Source organism: Solea solea, chromosome 9 (genome assembly GCF_958295425.1).
Source record: "Solea solea chromosome 9, fSolSol10.1, whole genome shotgun sequence".
Taxonomy (NCBI): domain Eukaryota; kingdom Metazoa; phylum Chordata; class Actinopteri; order Pleuronectiformes; family Soleidae; genus Solea; species Solea solea.
The window spans coordinates 14,279,749-14,293,913 of record NC_081142.1 but is presented as its reverse complement, the minus strand read 5'-3'; the positions used below and the strand labels follow the sequence as shown (position 1 = coordinate 14,293,913).

The 14,165-nt window shown below is 40.0% G+C and overlaps 1 protein-coding gene across 2 annotated transcripts in view; it reads left to right on the top strand.

The window, feature by feature from the left end:
- The window catches only part of kdm4b (lysine (K)-specific demethylase 4B), a 40,250-nt gene that overhangs the window by 15,149 nt on the left and 10,936 nt on the right, over positions 1–14,165 (top strand). The window contains exons 7-15 of one of the 2 annotated variants that reach the window (XM_058638664.1): positions 1,813–1,916; positions 3,502–3,639; positions 9,209–9,405; positions 9,648–9,895; positions 10,286–10,476; positions 10,703–10,823; positions 11,834–11,994; positions 12,168–12,369; positions 13,743–13,819. In XM_058638664.1, the coding sequence (XP_058494647.1) occupies positions 1,813–1,916; positions 3,502–3,639; positions 9,209–9,405; positions 9,648–9,895; positions 10,286–10,476; positions 10,703–10,823; positions 11,834–11,994; positions 12,168–12,369; positions 13,743–13,819 (1,439 nt within the window). Of the gene's footprint in view, positions 1–1,812; positions 1,917–3,501; positions 3,640–9,208; positions 9,406–9,647; positions 9,914–10,285; positions 10,477–10,702; positions 10,824–11,833; positions 11,995–12,167; positions 12,370–13,742; positions 13,820–14,165 lie in introns of both variants that reach the window. The other variant, XM_058638663.1, reaches the window with a different exon arrangement.

Sequence of the window (14,165 nt, the reverse complement as noted above, 5' to 3'; positions counted from 1 at the left end):
TGTCGAGTTCCTAAAAAGACAGTTATGAGTGTAGTAGGAATGTTTAATGTTGCTGTGACAATTGTCTTGTTACATGAAAGCTCCTCTCCAAACATCTGACCCAGCGACAGCTGTTGCTCTTATTGCTCCTTATTTATTATATATATATATATATATATATATATATATATTTATTTATTTTTTAGACAGTATTCCAAACTTTTTTAGAATGGTTGTTAGTAGGGACAACATTTTGAAACTCTAAAGGAGGGAATAATGCCTTTAAGTTAGTATTACCCTGCAGAGGGCTCAGTGAGCCAGCTGCATTTTAATGGGGATTAATACCCAGGCTGTGACGGCACATTATTCACCTTTATCAGCTCCAACAAGCAGGCAGGCGATGAGAGAATAGGAGCCCTCTCTGCCTCTCTTGCTTTGTAGAGTAGAACAGAGGCTGAAACAATGCAGTGAAAATGAAGGATGAAATGGGTACCGATTATACTGTCAGTCACATTAAACTTTAACTGGGTGGATGCTTGCGTGACCCCCCCCCCCCTCCCGAGTCACAGACGGGTACAGACAGTTAAGAGAGACAGTAAATGATGGAGGAGAAACGCTTTGATTATGCAGAGGCTATCTGAGTTTCTCAGTCTGCCGCAGCAGAAGTGATTCCCTTTAGAGTGAGACAGTTGGGGCGGGATATAAAATGATCATAAAGTAGTCTGTGTTTTCAGGAGGAGGTTTGTTTTCTAAAAAAAAGGGTAAAGTTGCTAAGAATGAGCAGCGTTTGCACATTAAAAACTGTTGTAGTTGCAGTCACACAGTTGTCAGCTGCACCGTGTGAATGGTCTCAAAAAGTAGAATGCATGCATTTCCTTTTAGTGACCTTGGGGACAGAACCATCCCCATAAGACTGTAGTTTTATATCTCATTGTGTTGTTTTTGGACTAACTTTTAAAACATAAAATGGCAGCACTGCTGCTTCTTACATAAAATGAAAGTACACAATTGTTTAGAGGAAAGCAGATCATCTTCAGGCAAGATCTTCTCTGTGGTTGCACATCAATGGGATGATATTTTTTTTATGCTGATTTTGAGCAGTAATGTGTTCCATCAAATGTATCCAGAAGTACAACATGGAGGTACACAAACAATGCAATAACATGCACTGGGGTAATGTGATTATGCTACACTCAATAAATGCATTTATGTGGATAGCCAGATGACATTTTCCTAGTTGTGGGATTAACAATTATTAATCAGGAAGCACTATGTCATTCTTACTGAAAACAAATTATTTATTACATTCTTGGTAATTCATCAAGCTTTTTTCTTTTATTAGAAACATGAACTGTAGTGATTATTCATCTGGTAACCAGTTTCTTGTATTTTGTTGCTACAATTGTTGTATCATTGTTGAGTCCGGGGAAAAAGGTGTTATTCCAAAGTGCATTACTAAGCCCTGATCCCTGATAATGCCCACAGTAATTGCTGCATCTATAACGTCTATATCACATAGTATATCTGTATTTAATGTCTTTTTAATGCTATGCATGTCTTTAATGCTGTGCCTTTCCAATACTGACTGAAACCTCAGAGCTGTTCATCACAATCTGAGGAGATTAAGGAACTAGGAAAAAATAAACATCGTTGAGGGTTTTTTAGGAACCCATGCTGCAGTTTGAAGCACACAGTTTGTTTGATTTAAAATATTAGCAGATTATTTCGTACATAAATTACAACATGAATCTTTGTAGTTTTTTGGTGTTTTCCTCTCTCATCAGTGTCAGTGAAATTTTCTCAATTTTACATTTGTACTGTGACCCTCTGCAGGATTCTTCCCTGGCAGTTCCCAAGGCTGTGACGCCTTCCTTCGCCACAAGATGACGTTGATATCGCCATCCATCCTTAAAAAATACAGCATTCCTTTTGACAGGGTGGGTGCTAAATTAGTCTATAGTTGGAAGACTCTATGTTTTTACTAAACTCAGTATTAGATTATGGTCATGATGTTTACACTAAGGTAGAGCCCTGATAATCTTAAAGTGTTTTCCCCACTTTGACTCAGAGTTATTTGAACATTTTTAATACATAACAGAAGAAGCATAAAATTAGAAGAAGTTTGATTATACAACGATTGAAACACACTCCATACCTGCTGTTTGCTGGTACCATAAGTGGGTCTTGTGTAATTCACTGAAATATAATTGGCTTGTTTTCAACACAAAGGAAGTGGCTCAGCTTTGACGCAAACGGGACAACTGTTGGATGACATAGCTATGATACTCTATGAGTAATAATCTTATGTGCCTGCCATAGGAAACTAATTTGCTGTTTTTGTTTATCATGCTCAGCAGGCTATATAAAGTTTGAAGAGGGAAACTGGCAAGAGAGCAGGCATACAAAGTTTTCTACTCTCAACAGAGGGTACCCCCCCATCCCATTTGCCTTTCTTACTCCCCCTTCAGGAAATCATTAACGCAGCGAACATGTTACTTGTAACACACCTACAGTATCTCTTTCTATTCATGTATAAAAATAAAACTGCCGTCTTGTGTCTCTACCAGAGCTAAAAAGGATTTTTTTTGATATGTAAACCACTGCCTTTAGCTGAAGTTTATATCACGCTCTCAGCTCGTTTTTCTGTTCCCCTCCCACTATGTCTGTCACCTTGTCAGACTTGTCTGTAATGTATCTCTTGGTTGCTGGAATCCAGGCTTCACAAAGAAGTAGAGATCCACAGTCATGGATGGGCTTAAGGTTCTGCATTCAGAAAAGATTGTGATTAACTTGTGTTCACATTTTTAAACATTCTCAGAGTAATGCTGAGCTCATGAGGAAACACTCAACCCTGAGCAGCAGTCATGTGTTAGGTTGAATTCATTTTGTTCACGAGTTGGAAAAGTTTGGAGAAAAGTTGTTACTGCGAAGTTGAACTCCCTGTACAATGAAAATCCGTAATGGCAACTGTAAAGTTTGTGAAATGCATTTGAAATTCTTGAAACATTTGTAACTGTAACTCATAAATGAGAAAATAGCTTAACTAGTGAAAGTACCAAAATATTATTAGAAAATATCCTGACTGTGGATCCATATCTGGATGACCACCAAAATCCAATAGTTTCTTCCTTGGATCAGACAAGCACTGGTAATTAACAGAGAATTGGTCATTTCATGTAGGTGAATGTAGGAGGAAATGTGTCATGTCTAAATTAGAATCTTTTTTAAGATGTGCAAAAATAATAATAATAAAATATACAGTGATGGAGAGGTTACGCAGCACATTAAGTGCCAATTTGAAAACTTGAGATGCAAGTGTTGTCTCCCAAGCCAATTAAAATGGAGATTAATGGTGTCCTTGATGAGAGATCTAATTATTGTTTATTTAGTCAGTTAGTTTATGAGATTCTTAGTTGTCATTATTGGACATGAAGCAGTGGACCCAAGGATTTTCTTTACCCTTCAAGGCTAGTTGGAATTGAAATTAAACTTTTTTTCCCCCCTCTTTCTCTCTTTCGACAGGTAACTCAGAATGAAGGGGAGTTTGTAGTCACATTTCCTTATGGCTATCATGCCGGCTTCAACCATGGTTTCAACTGCGCAGAGTCCACAAACTTTGCAACCCTGCGCTGGGTAGACTATGGCAAGATGGCCACCCAGGTAAGATAAGACAGACTGTCTTTTTATCATCCTGTAGCAATGAAACAGTCACGGCATAACAGGGAAAACACTATAGTAATAAAATCCATCTTATAAAATCTGGGCATTTATGTGAAAGCATACTTAAGTATCTGAAATATTATGGGACATAATGTTTGGGTGTTGAATTCACTTGGAATGAGGTGGATAAGAATGGACGGAGAGCTTCTTAAGTCACTAGTAAGGAAATTAATTGCTGCTTGTGGGCATTCTGCAATGAAATACCAATTTAGATGACATAGGGTGACTAGTATGGGGGCAGTAATAGTAGTTACTAGTAGACAGTCAATTAATGGCATCAATATATTCACTGCATGAATATCACAATGTTTCTGGCAAGTGAGGACACTTGATGAGGACTGATTTGATCTGGGATTCAGCTGCAACAAGTTTCTTTTATAGGTCATTTTATAATGTACAAGCAGTTCCTGGTTATCTGGTTCTCTCCCGACACTAACCTTGCACTCACATCCTGCCATTGACACTAACTGCCTCTTTGCTTGTGGGCTGCTGAGCATGAAATTGAGAGGGCATGGTTTGGTTGTGAACGGGGGCCCAACTACAATGTCTTGTGGAAGAACCTCCCCCTTGTCTTTTTCAATACTTTCCACTTCATTTTCCTTTTCACTTCCTCTTCTTTTTCTTCTAATGCGAGTGTTCTCGCGTGAGTGCGTGTGTCGCTTCTCTCTTCTTTTTTTTCTTTTTTTTCGTCAGGTTTATTACAGCTCTCTCCCTCATTCTCATTTTCGACCTTCCTAAGTCCCATGTGGCCAGTTGTAATTTAAGACTCAGTAGTCCTGGCTCCAGCATTCTCCCCTCCACCTAACCCAGTGCTCAAGGGAGCATGCCCAGTACACTAAACCTCCCTCTCTGTCTGATAAAGAAGAGTGGTCCATTCTGCACTGTAAATCCAAGTTGACAAATGGACTAAACAGCACCACACCCAGTAATCAAAGGAATGTGAGGCAGAGTAGCTCCATCTTTCTCCCTCATTCCCTTTGTCTGTTAGGTTGGTGTGGTGGTACAAGTGTGACAGAGACTGTTCCATAACCAGTTCTGCTTAAACATAGTCACAGAAGCAGTCAACCTTTTTAGTTTTCCTCACTGTGAATAAGAAAGCAGGCTCAGTGCCTTTTAAAGTGTGGCTGGCAAAAATGGCACATCATACATAAGCCTAAGTCGAGAGTCTAAAACTGTTGTCAAGGCACCATTTTGATTTTTTGTAATAATTGTAAAGTTGATCTTTACTTGACCACTGGGTCACCACTCTAAAACGATTCATATTATCTTGTTTTTGTCTCATTGTGTCAAATGCGTATGCAGATTACATTTTGATTCGCTATGGTTCTAATTCTCAACTGTGCAGTAATATCAGACACGTGATGTATCTGTAGAAATTAAAATGTCAACTGATATTGCTTTCTGGTATTTAATTAAGATGTTTTCATCTCCTGAAAACATCAGTTACATTCCCTGTTTGTTGCCATGCAAACTTAAGATATGAAATACAACACTGTTGGTACAATCTAGTCATTTAACACACATACACATTCACAGATTACATTTAAGGACATCAAGCAGACATTATTTTACATTGCATTGAAGATTTACCCTAATCTTAACTCTCAAGCAACCTTTCTAAGGTGTGCCATAAATTGAGGCTCAGGCTGAATCGTCACCGTCCCAAAATGTCACCACTACAATAGTTTCAAACTATAGTTGTGTCTTATGGTAATACAAATTAATCCCCACCCACACAGTAATTTTATATACTTCACCTACATCATCCATTTGCTTGGCAACAATAAGGTTTCTCATTCTCTTTGTCTTCAGCTCAAGCAGTCATCTCCTAACTCGTTTGACTCTCTCCTCCCTCTCCCTCCTGAGCCCTTTTCTGTCAACCAAATGGTACAGTGAAAGATGGGGCTTGGTATCGAATTTGTCACTGTTCTGGGGCTGGCAGCTCACCACAGAGAGAGAGAGAGAGAGAGAAGGAGAGATAGCTTGGGTGTGCTTTATGCTCCAGTCTTCTTAACTACAAGCCCCTCAAATGCAGATCCATCTTTCTGACTCACTAGGGGAACACATAGCTGCAGTCAAAGCAGACGGCATGTCTGTATACTCTGTGTGTGCATGTACAGCCAGTGCATATATAAACTCTGGTAAGAGGAATAAATAAGAACGTACATTAGAACGTCGTTTTTGGTCACCGATGGAAATATCAGCATTTCCAGTCCAGTGGAAAAAAAAACAAAAAAAAACATGGACATTGGCTCTGTGCAACCCTTCACCTGCAGCTTGAATGTTAAGCAAGAGGTGATAGGCACAACCAATAAACTCCCAAAGGATCTGAGAGGACCAGAATAGCAAGCAGTTGTTGACTAAACATTTGCCCCTGGCAATTTAATCATCAATAGAAATAAACACATTTTTGGGACTGTGGAGTGTATATTTTATTGCAGCAAATGTAACATGTATGTCTGGTTGTGTATGGCTGGCACTAAGAATACAAAAAAAGAAGCCAGCATAACCCCTGCCAAAGATTGTGAAAAGGATCTTGGATATTCCTTCTAAAAACAGTTGTTTGATATGCTGTTCCATTGCTTGAATTTGAATGGTTTCATTGTCCAGGCACTGTAGTATTGTCAGTGACAGCCTTTCTCCATTCATCTGGTTCTCATCCACACTTTGCTGCCATTCCCCTGATGCTTTCAGCTGGATTTTTCTTTTTCCAGTCTGGGAGAAAGGCAGAAATTGCCCTTCTATTTCCAAGGCCAAATTACATCGCATATTCATCTTGAAAGTGAATTGCAGATAACTCAACTATTTATGTTTTTCAGACCTATCTTGTTTTGGTCAGCAGAAAAGCTGTGACTGGACGTACTGATCTTTTATTAGTAGTTTGTAGCAGAAGTTTACAAAATCTGCATTATTAAATTGGAAAAAGAGAAATAAGCCAATATCACAAAAATAAGATCTACTGGCAGTAGGAAATCCTTTCCAAAATGGTCCCATATGTATAAATGGTGTTGTATTCCTTTTTCACAGTACATGCACACATAAGATAGGATCATTATCACACCAGAAACCTGTAATTGCACCCATACTGACAGCCATAATCACAGTTAAACTGCAGCAGCACAAATGCAGCATTTGAACACCGGTACACTGCAGATGTGGCTTTAAGCAATTAAAATGTCTTAATTAGAATTCAGTTTGAAAACAAGTCCTAAGAAACATTGTGCAATAACTTGACAAGCACTGAAAGTTCCCTCTGTTTTGATGTTAATCAAAGACCAACAGGGACCCGTCATCCAAAACATATTAGTGTGCTTTCATAATACGCAACATACAAGACATTTGCTCCTCTGAATCATGGGCACAAAACAACCGCTTCAGTGTCAATTCAGACCCAGCCCACCCTGCCACCAGTCACTGCCATTAGAGGGTAGCCGTGTTGTAAAGAAGTACACGCTGAAGCTGAGAGGAAAGGAAACCAAAGACAGGTAGAGAATGACATGGTGAATTTAGTGGACACAGTTTTATCACAATTACAGTATTGCCGACGTTTAAAACGGGAAACTTGGTGCAGCAAATAAACTTAGGAAGCAGCAGTACTGTATTGTGCACTGAGCCTGGTCTACAGTTGTGATAGCCATACATCCTTATATATACACCATATTTATGCACAACTTCATTATGCGTTTAAATATCTCGTCAGCACAGTAAGTGCCAGTTGTTGTTTGGGGTGTATATGAGGAAATACAGAGTGGGAAAGAAACAACTTTTGGGGACGAAGAAAGATAATTAGTTGTTATTGAAATGTAGTCAGCATTTTTCCACAGCATGCATCTCGATAAAAGAAAGTGCACACAAGCGCATAAACATTGAGAAGGTTTTGTCCTATTTCACACTAGGTTTAAACAGCATGAGCAGGGAGATCATATGCAGTCCCATTGTGTGGTTTATTCTGCATCTTATCAATTTTTAATTACCTCTCTAATCATTCCCAATTATTTGGATCATCGACCAGGTTATTTGTCTCCTCAGCCAGGGTGTGATAAAAGCAGGCATAGAGAATTCTGAATGTGGATTTCAAAGCGACTGTGGTTCAAGTCAGACAGGTCACCCTCAAGCCCTGTTTCGTCATTAGTCCTTTGCTCGTCCAGTCCATGCCTTTGTGAGTTTTCAGGCTCCTGGTTTTCTGTCACTTTTAACTATTTAACTTTATTAGGAGCTCAGATATACTAAAGAGCTCATCGATTTTATGCCTCGTGGTGAGTTTTGTTTTCCTTGATCTTTTGTACCTTGATTGTGTGTTTACTTGGATTTAATTAAGTTTTTATATGATAAACAAAAGTAATTTATCCTGGCCCTTGAGGATGGCAACAATCTTCATAATCTTTTCTACATTTTAGAATAAGCCTTTATATCCTTTTATAAATGGTAAAGTTAAGCTGGTATAGTTGATGTAGTTGTTATTATCTGGTGTGCTTTTATGTTTGTAGTTTCCTGGCATGATGGTGTTTCCACCAAAGGTTTCATGATGGTATCAATCAGCTGTAACCATGCGCACTTTCCCATGTCTGCCCTCCCACTCTCCGCACCAACACCCTCCACCCGACACCATATTTTAATGTTTCTGTCTGACAAGTGGTGTCTAGATGAAATGTAGACTGGATATTGTTTTACCGGGGAGGGAGAGCTGCTGTGTTCCCAGTAATTGAACATAAGGCTCTCAGTACAGTTTGGGAAATAATAATAGGGCCAGAATGTAATACAGCGAGCAAGACAGAAAAATATTTTACACTTGCGCGCTCTCTCTAACCCCCCCCCCCCCCCCCTTTGTTTGGCATCCCCACCTCACTTGTACACAGCACTGCAGTTTAATATTAAGGCTTTGTCACTGCTGCTTCTCCATCGACAGTCAGCAGAGGGACTCATTCACCTGTAATGTCATTATGAAGTTGTTGTGGAGACATGAAGTCTAGGACGTTACCAGACACAGCTGTCTGTCTTATTTCCGTATGAACTACTGGCAAAGCACCACATTCACAAGTTATTTAAATGCTGTGTTTTGCTTGATTTACTTGATGACGCACGTACAACAATCTGCACTGTAGAAGTGATTTGTTGGTCACTCCACCGGACATTCACAGTCAGTTGTTACTTGTGTCATACATTAGGGTTCCAGCAAATGATGAGAGATTGCGTGATGTACTTTTGAGACATTCAAGCACACTTTCATTCATTCACAGTTGCCCTCACCAAATCTGACCCAAATGTGGCACTCGTCACTAAGCAAAATGGAGACATGCTCTTTGTGAACTGCACAACAGTGTCACGTATACCTCCGGGTCGTCGGAAATACCCGAATGTGTTGTAAAGTGGTTCCCGGGTACAGTTCAAATGTCCATGCTTTTGGTTTGCTTGCTGTCGAGAGTAGCTCTTCAATAGTTCCCACCTGGAGTCTTTGTCCACTTAATCATACAGTCATCTCCTCTTCCTCTGCTGTCTTTTTCTCCTCCAGTGTTCTTGTCGTAAGGACATGGTGAAAATCTCTATGGACGTGTTTGTGCGCTGCCTGCAGCCCGATCGCTATGACCTGTGGAAGCAGGGCAGAGACACTACAGTAATAGATCATCATAAGACCACTGAGCTCACCAGCCCCGAACTGGAGCAGTGGAGGAAGCATCGCGTCACATTCCGAGAAAACCTCCTAAGAAAGTAAGATGATGCAGGTTTTATACACATGGTACAAATGTAGTTATGTTCATGTCCAAATATATTCATCAGGGATAATGTATTGTGCAGTTTCTTTACCCATGGCCTGTCCTTGCAGGTCATAGTAGCTGTTCTCTCTCTCTCTCTTTTTTTATTTTTTATTACCATGCGTGTGTTTGCAATAGAGAAAGAGCTCATAAAAAACATTAAATTAAATTAAATTTTCCGTCTCTGTACCACACCAGGGCCATGCAGAGGATGAAGCAGTTCCGCCGTCTAAAGCTGGAAGAGGTGAAAGTGTTGGCGGAGGAAGGCATTCCGCTCGATCATGCTGATTACCAGCGCCAAGTGGAGGAGCGTGAAGCCCAGCGGAGGCAGGAGAGGGAGGAGCGTCTAGCCAGAGAGGCCATGATGACCCTGAAGGCCATGGAGCTCGAGGAGCAAAAGGCCGCTGAGGCTGCTGTTAAAGCAGCTGAAACTCCAACCACAGAGGGTGAGGGCGATGTGAACAGTTAAGATCTTTTATTTTCTTTGTATGCACATGAAACAAGAGAAAATGTGTAGGTCAAAGTGTGGAACATGTTGTTATAAACTCTATAAACTAATTATAAAAACATTCAAAACGATTATATAAACTTGATGTACCATCAAAATAACCCCGGAGACATTTGGAGAAAGAAATCCTACATTGTGTCACTCAATCAATACAGATGCTTTTTTTAAGTCTCAGTTGAAAATCAGTTTGAAGTTTCATGAAATCAAAATCGGAACCTTCAAAATTCAAAGCCCATTATTTTCACTCACCCACTCAGCAGTAACTCATGCTCTCCTTTACCCTTTCACCTTCATTTGAAGTATTTGTTTCTTTTCCTCTCTTTGCAAGTGCAAGAACCACCGCCCCTGACAGAAGATGGCGAAAAAAAGAAGCAGAAGAAGCCAAAGAAGATGTCACTTATCGACAATGCCATCACTGGATTTGAGAAAGAATTTGAGCAGTTTGCCACATCTGGCATCATGAATTCAGACAGTGCCACGGTCAGTCATCCAGAGGTACCAGCAGACAACAAGCTGGAGGTGAATGTCAATAGATTTTTTTTTCTTTTGTTTTTTGAAAAGTTACACACTAGCAGACTTTTATTGTTACGAATCCACCATGGTTATTGCATATAAGTGCTATAAAGATGTTTTTCTGCTACAGCAATGCAGCAACACAATGCAGTGCTGCAAATTTGCCTGGTTTGTGTTTATTTCTGTATGTATGTTTAAGGGGTTCAAATTGATATGATGTATTTGTTATCAGGTGTGCTATTCCAAGGTGAAGATGCCAACAGAGGTGAAAAAGAGTCGGCGTCACCCCCTTAGCAAACCGCCCATGCGCTCCCCTCTGTCCATTGTCAAGCAAGATCTAACCAGTGACCAAGGTATGTGGCCGTGTGCATTTATTTAAGCTGAAATATAGTTTATTCTAAATTTCGGTTTGGAAATCTTTCATAACATCAAGGGGATGTTATGAAAGTGGATTTATAAAAATATATTTAGCTAAAAACCTTTGTCAGATGAGCACTTGGCATTATTCATCTATTAATTCATCATATTGTAACCTTTTTCTTTGTATGTAATATGTGCGATAGATTAAGTGTCTGAGTGTCATCGCGCGTGTTACATTACATACGATTTGGTCATTTTGCAGATGCTTTTATCCAAACTCAAGTGACACACTGCAGGCACAGCCATCAGAAGCAACTTGGGTCTCAGTGTCTTGCCCAGGGACAGATTGGCATGTAGACTGGTGGAGATTGTGATTTAACCCACAACCTTCCAGTTGAAAGATGATCTGCTCTAAAGAAAACGTCAATTTGGTTTTAGCAAGTAGGGCTAAAGCTCCCAGTTGGAAAAAAAAAAAAAAAAAACTACTTTTTTTTCCTGATTGACACATATTGATCTGGGGATCATGACTTTCAATTACCTGCTTTCAAAGTCACTTTACGTTGGCCGCAGGGGACTTGACTATGTCCTTCAGAAGAAAACATGTGAGGCGAGGAGAAAGAGAGGGCCAGTGTTGAAAGAAAAAAAGAGTTAAATGGGAATTTTGTGAAAAGAATGGCCAGCTGTCTGTCCAGGTCTAACAAACTGTCCGAATCAGTAGCTTAAGGGGCTTCACTGCCAAATTGATTCTTGACCCACAGCAGCAAGTTGTTGATGTCTTTGCTATTGGGGCTCATCGGCCAATAATTCAGAGGTGGGTTGGGTTTGTTCAATAGAATGTACTATTTTTGATTCTTGGCAAGGGCTCTGGTATTAAAAAGATCATTTTCCAATTCATTTTTTGTATGCATTGCTCAGAAAAATACAATCATTAACAGTGATCCATCACGTCAGATAATGGTGTTCTTTTTTAACATTGCCTTAAAAGTACTTTTATCCCCCACAGAGCTGTCCTCACCCATGCTGCTGGACAGCAGTTTTAAGAAAAAGGAGAACCCTTGGCGGAATCTTTCACCCAACTTCTTGGCAGAGAAAGCCTTCAATGTTGCAGTGGCAGCACTTCAACCATATTGTGCTGTCTGTTCAATCTTCTGTCCCTACATTAAGGTACAGCCTCACAAGTCATGGTAGACCCGTACGTTTTTTGCAGAAATCGCAGCAAATTCCCAGCTCATTAAGTAGTTGACTTCTAGAACCACCAAATGAGGGACATAAAGGCAATGAAAGCAATTATTTTTTCTTTTCTACATGCAATCATAATTATCATTTTTACTCTCCAGCCACAAAAGGATGTCACCATTGCAAATGTGGCGCCAACCACCCCTCCCTGTCATGGCGACATGACTCGTCCACTGGTCCCAGAGATGTGCTTTAGCGTTGGGGCAGAAAACACAGAGCCTCCACCCACTAACCCTCACGTTGGAGAGGATGGAACCAGTCTTCTACTCTGCTGTTGTTCTTGCAAAATGCAGGTTCATGCTAGTAAGTACAAAACCTCCAATACAGACACATTTCTAAACGCTGTTATGTGGTCTTGTGATGTTTTTCAGTGTTAATTGAATCAACAGGATTGAACAAATATGGTTTATATATGAAGACTAACAAAGGTAAATTTTACATGTTCTGACACTGTCATGGCTGTGATACAGGGCTGTTAAATCAGTATGGATGTTCGTATTTTGTGGATTTGAAATGGTTAAGAAACAGGTTGAAGTTGTTGTTAAAAAGTTATACTTGGTTCTGTGCTGCCAGTGGGACACGAGCAGCTGTAGGCATACTGCAGTGTTTGATTCACAACACTTAAAAAAACTTGGTCTCAGCATCATACAAGTCTGTGCACAAGCTGACATGTTTTACACACAGCTTCTACTGGGTATTCCACTGTTCTTCGCTATTCACAACTTTCTTTTTTTATCCGTGGACCCCTGAGAATAGTGCTGGAAAAATAGAAAGCAGTGAAAATGAGACTCCACTATAGCAGTGCAACAAACTGTCAGCTCAATTCCCCTGCAGGTTCGGTACGCTCAATGAAGCTTCTTAGTTTAACTCTCCTTTACTCAGGTTAAACTAGAAAGAGGCTACTCGAACCACGGGTTCCAATATCTCTGAATTCAGCATAACATATACATCCTTAGCTCTTATTTGACACATTTTGCACACTTTTTAAAAAGTAAACCGAGTTTCCAGTCAGTTAGAAATGATGGGCAGGGTTATCTGTTTGTTTCTTAATAATAGTAAATAATATGTTCAGGTCAGTGGTGTTTTTTAACAATGGAACAGTATAGGTTTTAAAGTCTGCATGTATTGGGCTGCACATTTAACCATAGAAATTACAGCCAGTGAAAGTGCACACATGCAGTCAGTAAAACACACTAACCCTCCTGGGTTCTTATTACCCCTAAAGCTGAAGTGCACTTCAAAAAGGCCAGTTCATTAGTCGTCAAGGGATGAAGCGGACTCACATGGAGGAAGCAGTGCTGCTATTGATAAGATGACATGAAGCAGAAAGAACTCCTCTGAAAAACACCAGTTCTGTGCTGGATTCCTGTGCTCGCTGTTGAGTGGACATCCAAAATAAAAATCAACCTTCCTAGATGTTACATAAATGTGTCATTATTTAGTTCTGAAAGCACAAATTGTCGATAGTGAAGCTATATATAAAATGTGAACATGGGTTAACAAGCAAAAATAGAAAATTATTTAAAAAGGAAAAGGGTATTTAATAAATATTGTGTTGAAGTTGCTGTTAGGGCTAATCATATTGAACATTATTACACCTTGGTGTCTTAGAAACAATGTAGAATGGTTCATAAAAGATATGTGAAGTACTGAGTGTCTCTTACATATTTTCATAGGTTGTTACGGTGTAAAGCCAGACTCAGTCAGTGATTCCTGGATATGCTCCAGATGTACTGCAGGAGCCTGGACAGTGGTGAGTAGCAGCAGTACCTTAACCTAAAGCCTCCCTCCACAAGAAAAATGTTTTTGCCTTCCACAAGAAGTATTCATATGCAACACAAAATGGGTCCAAATTTCCATTTTTCAATACCCTTCCCTTGTGGTACCAGAGTATGGTATGGGTGGAGCTAGACCCACAACAGTAGGCTGATTGGGCGACAGAAAGGTGGCACTTACTTGCGACCGGTGTTTCCTCAACGTCCACAGTCCATCCTCATACAAAGCTTGACGTCTTGATGAGATAAACAGCCACAAACCAAGCAGTAAAAAATTAGCTGCGCCCTTGTTGTCTGTTGTGTCACGTCAACATTGTTCTTTGT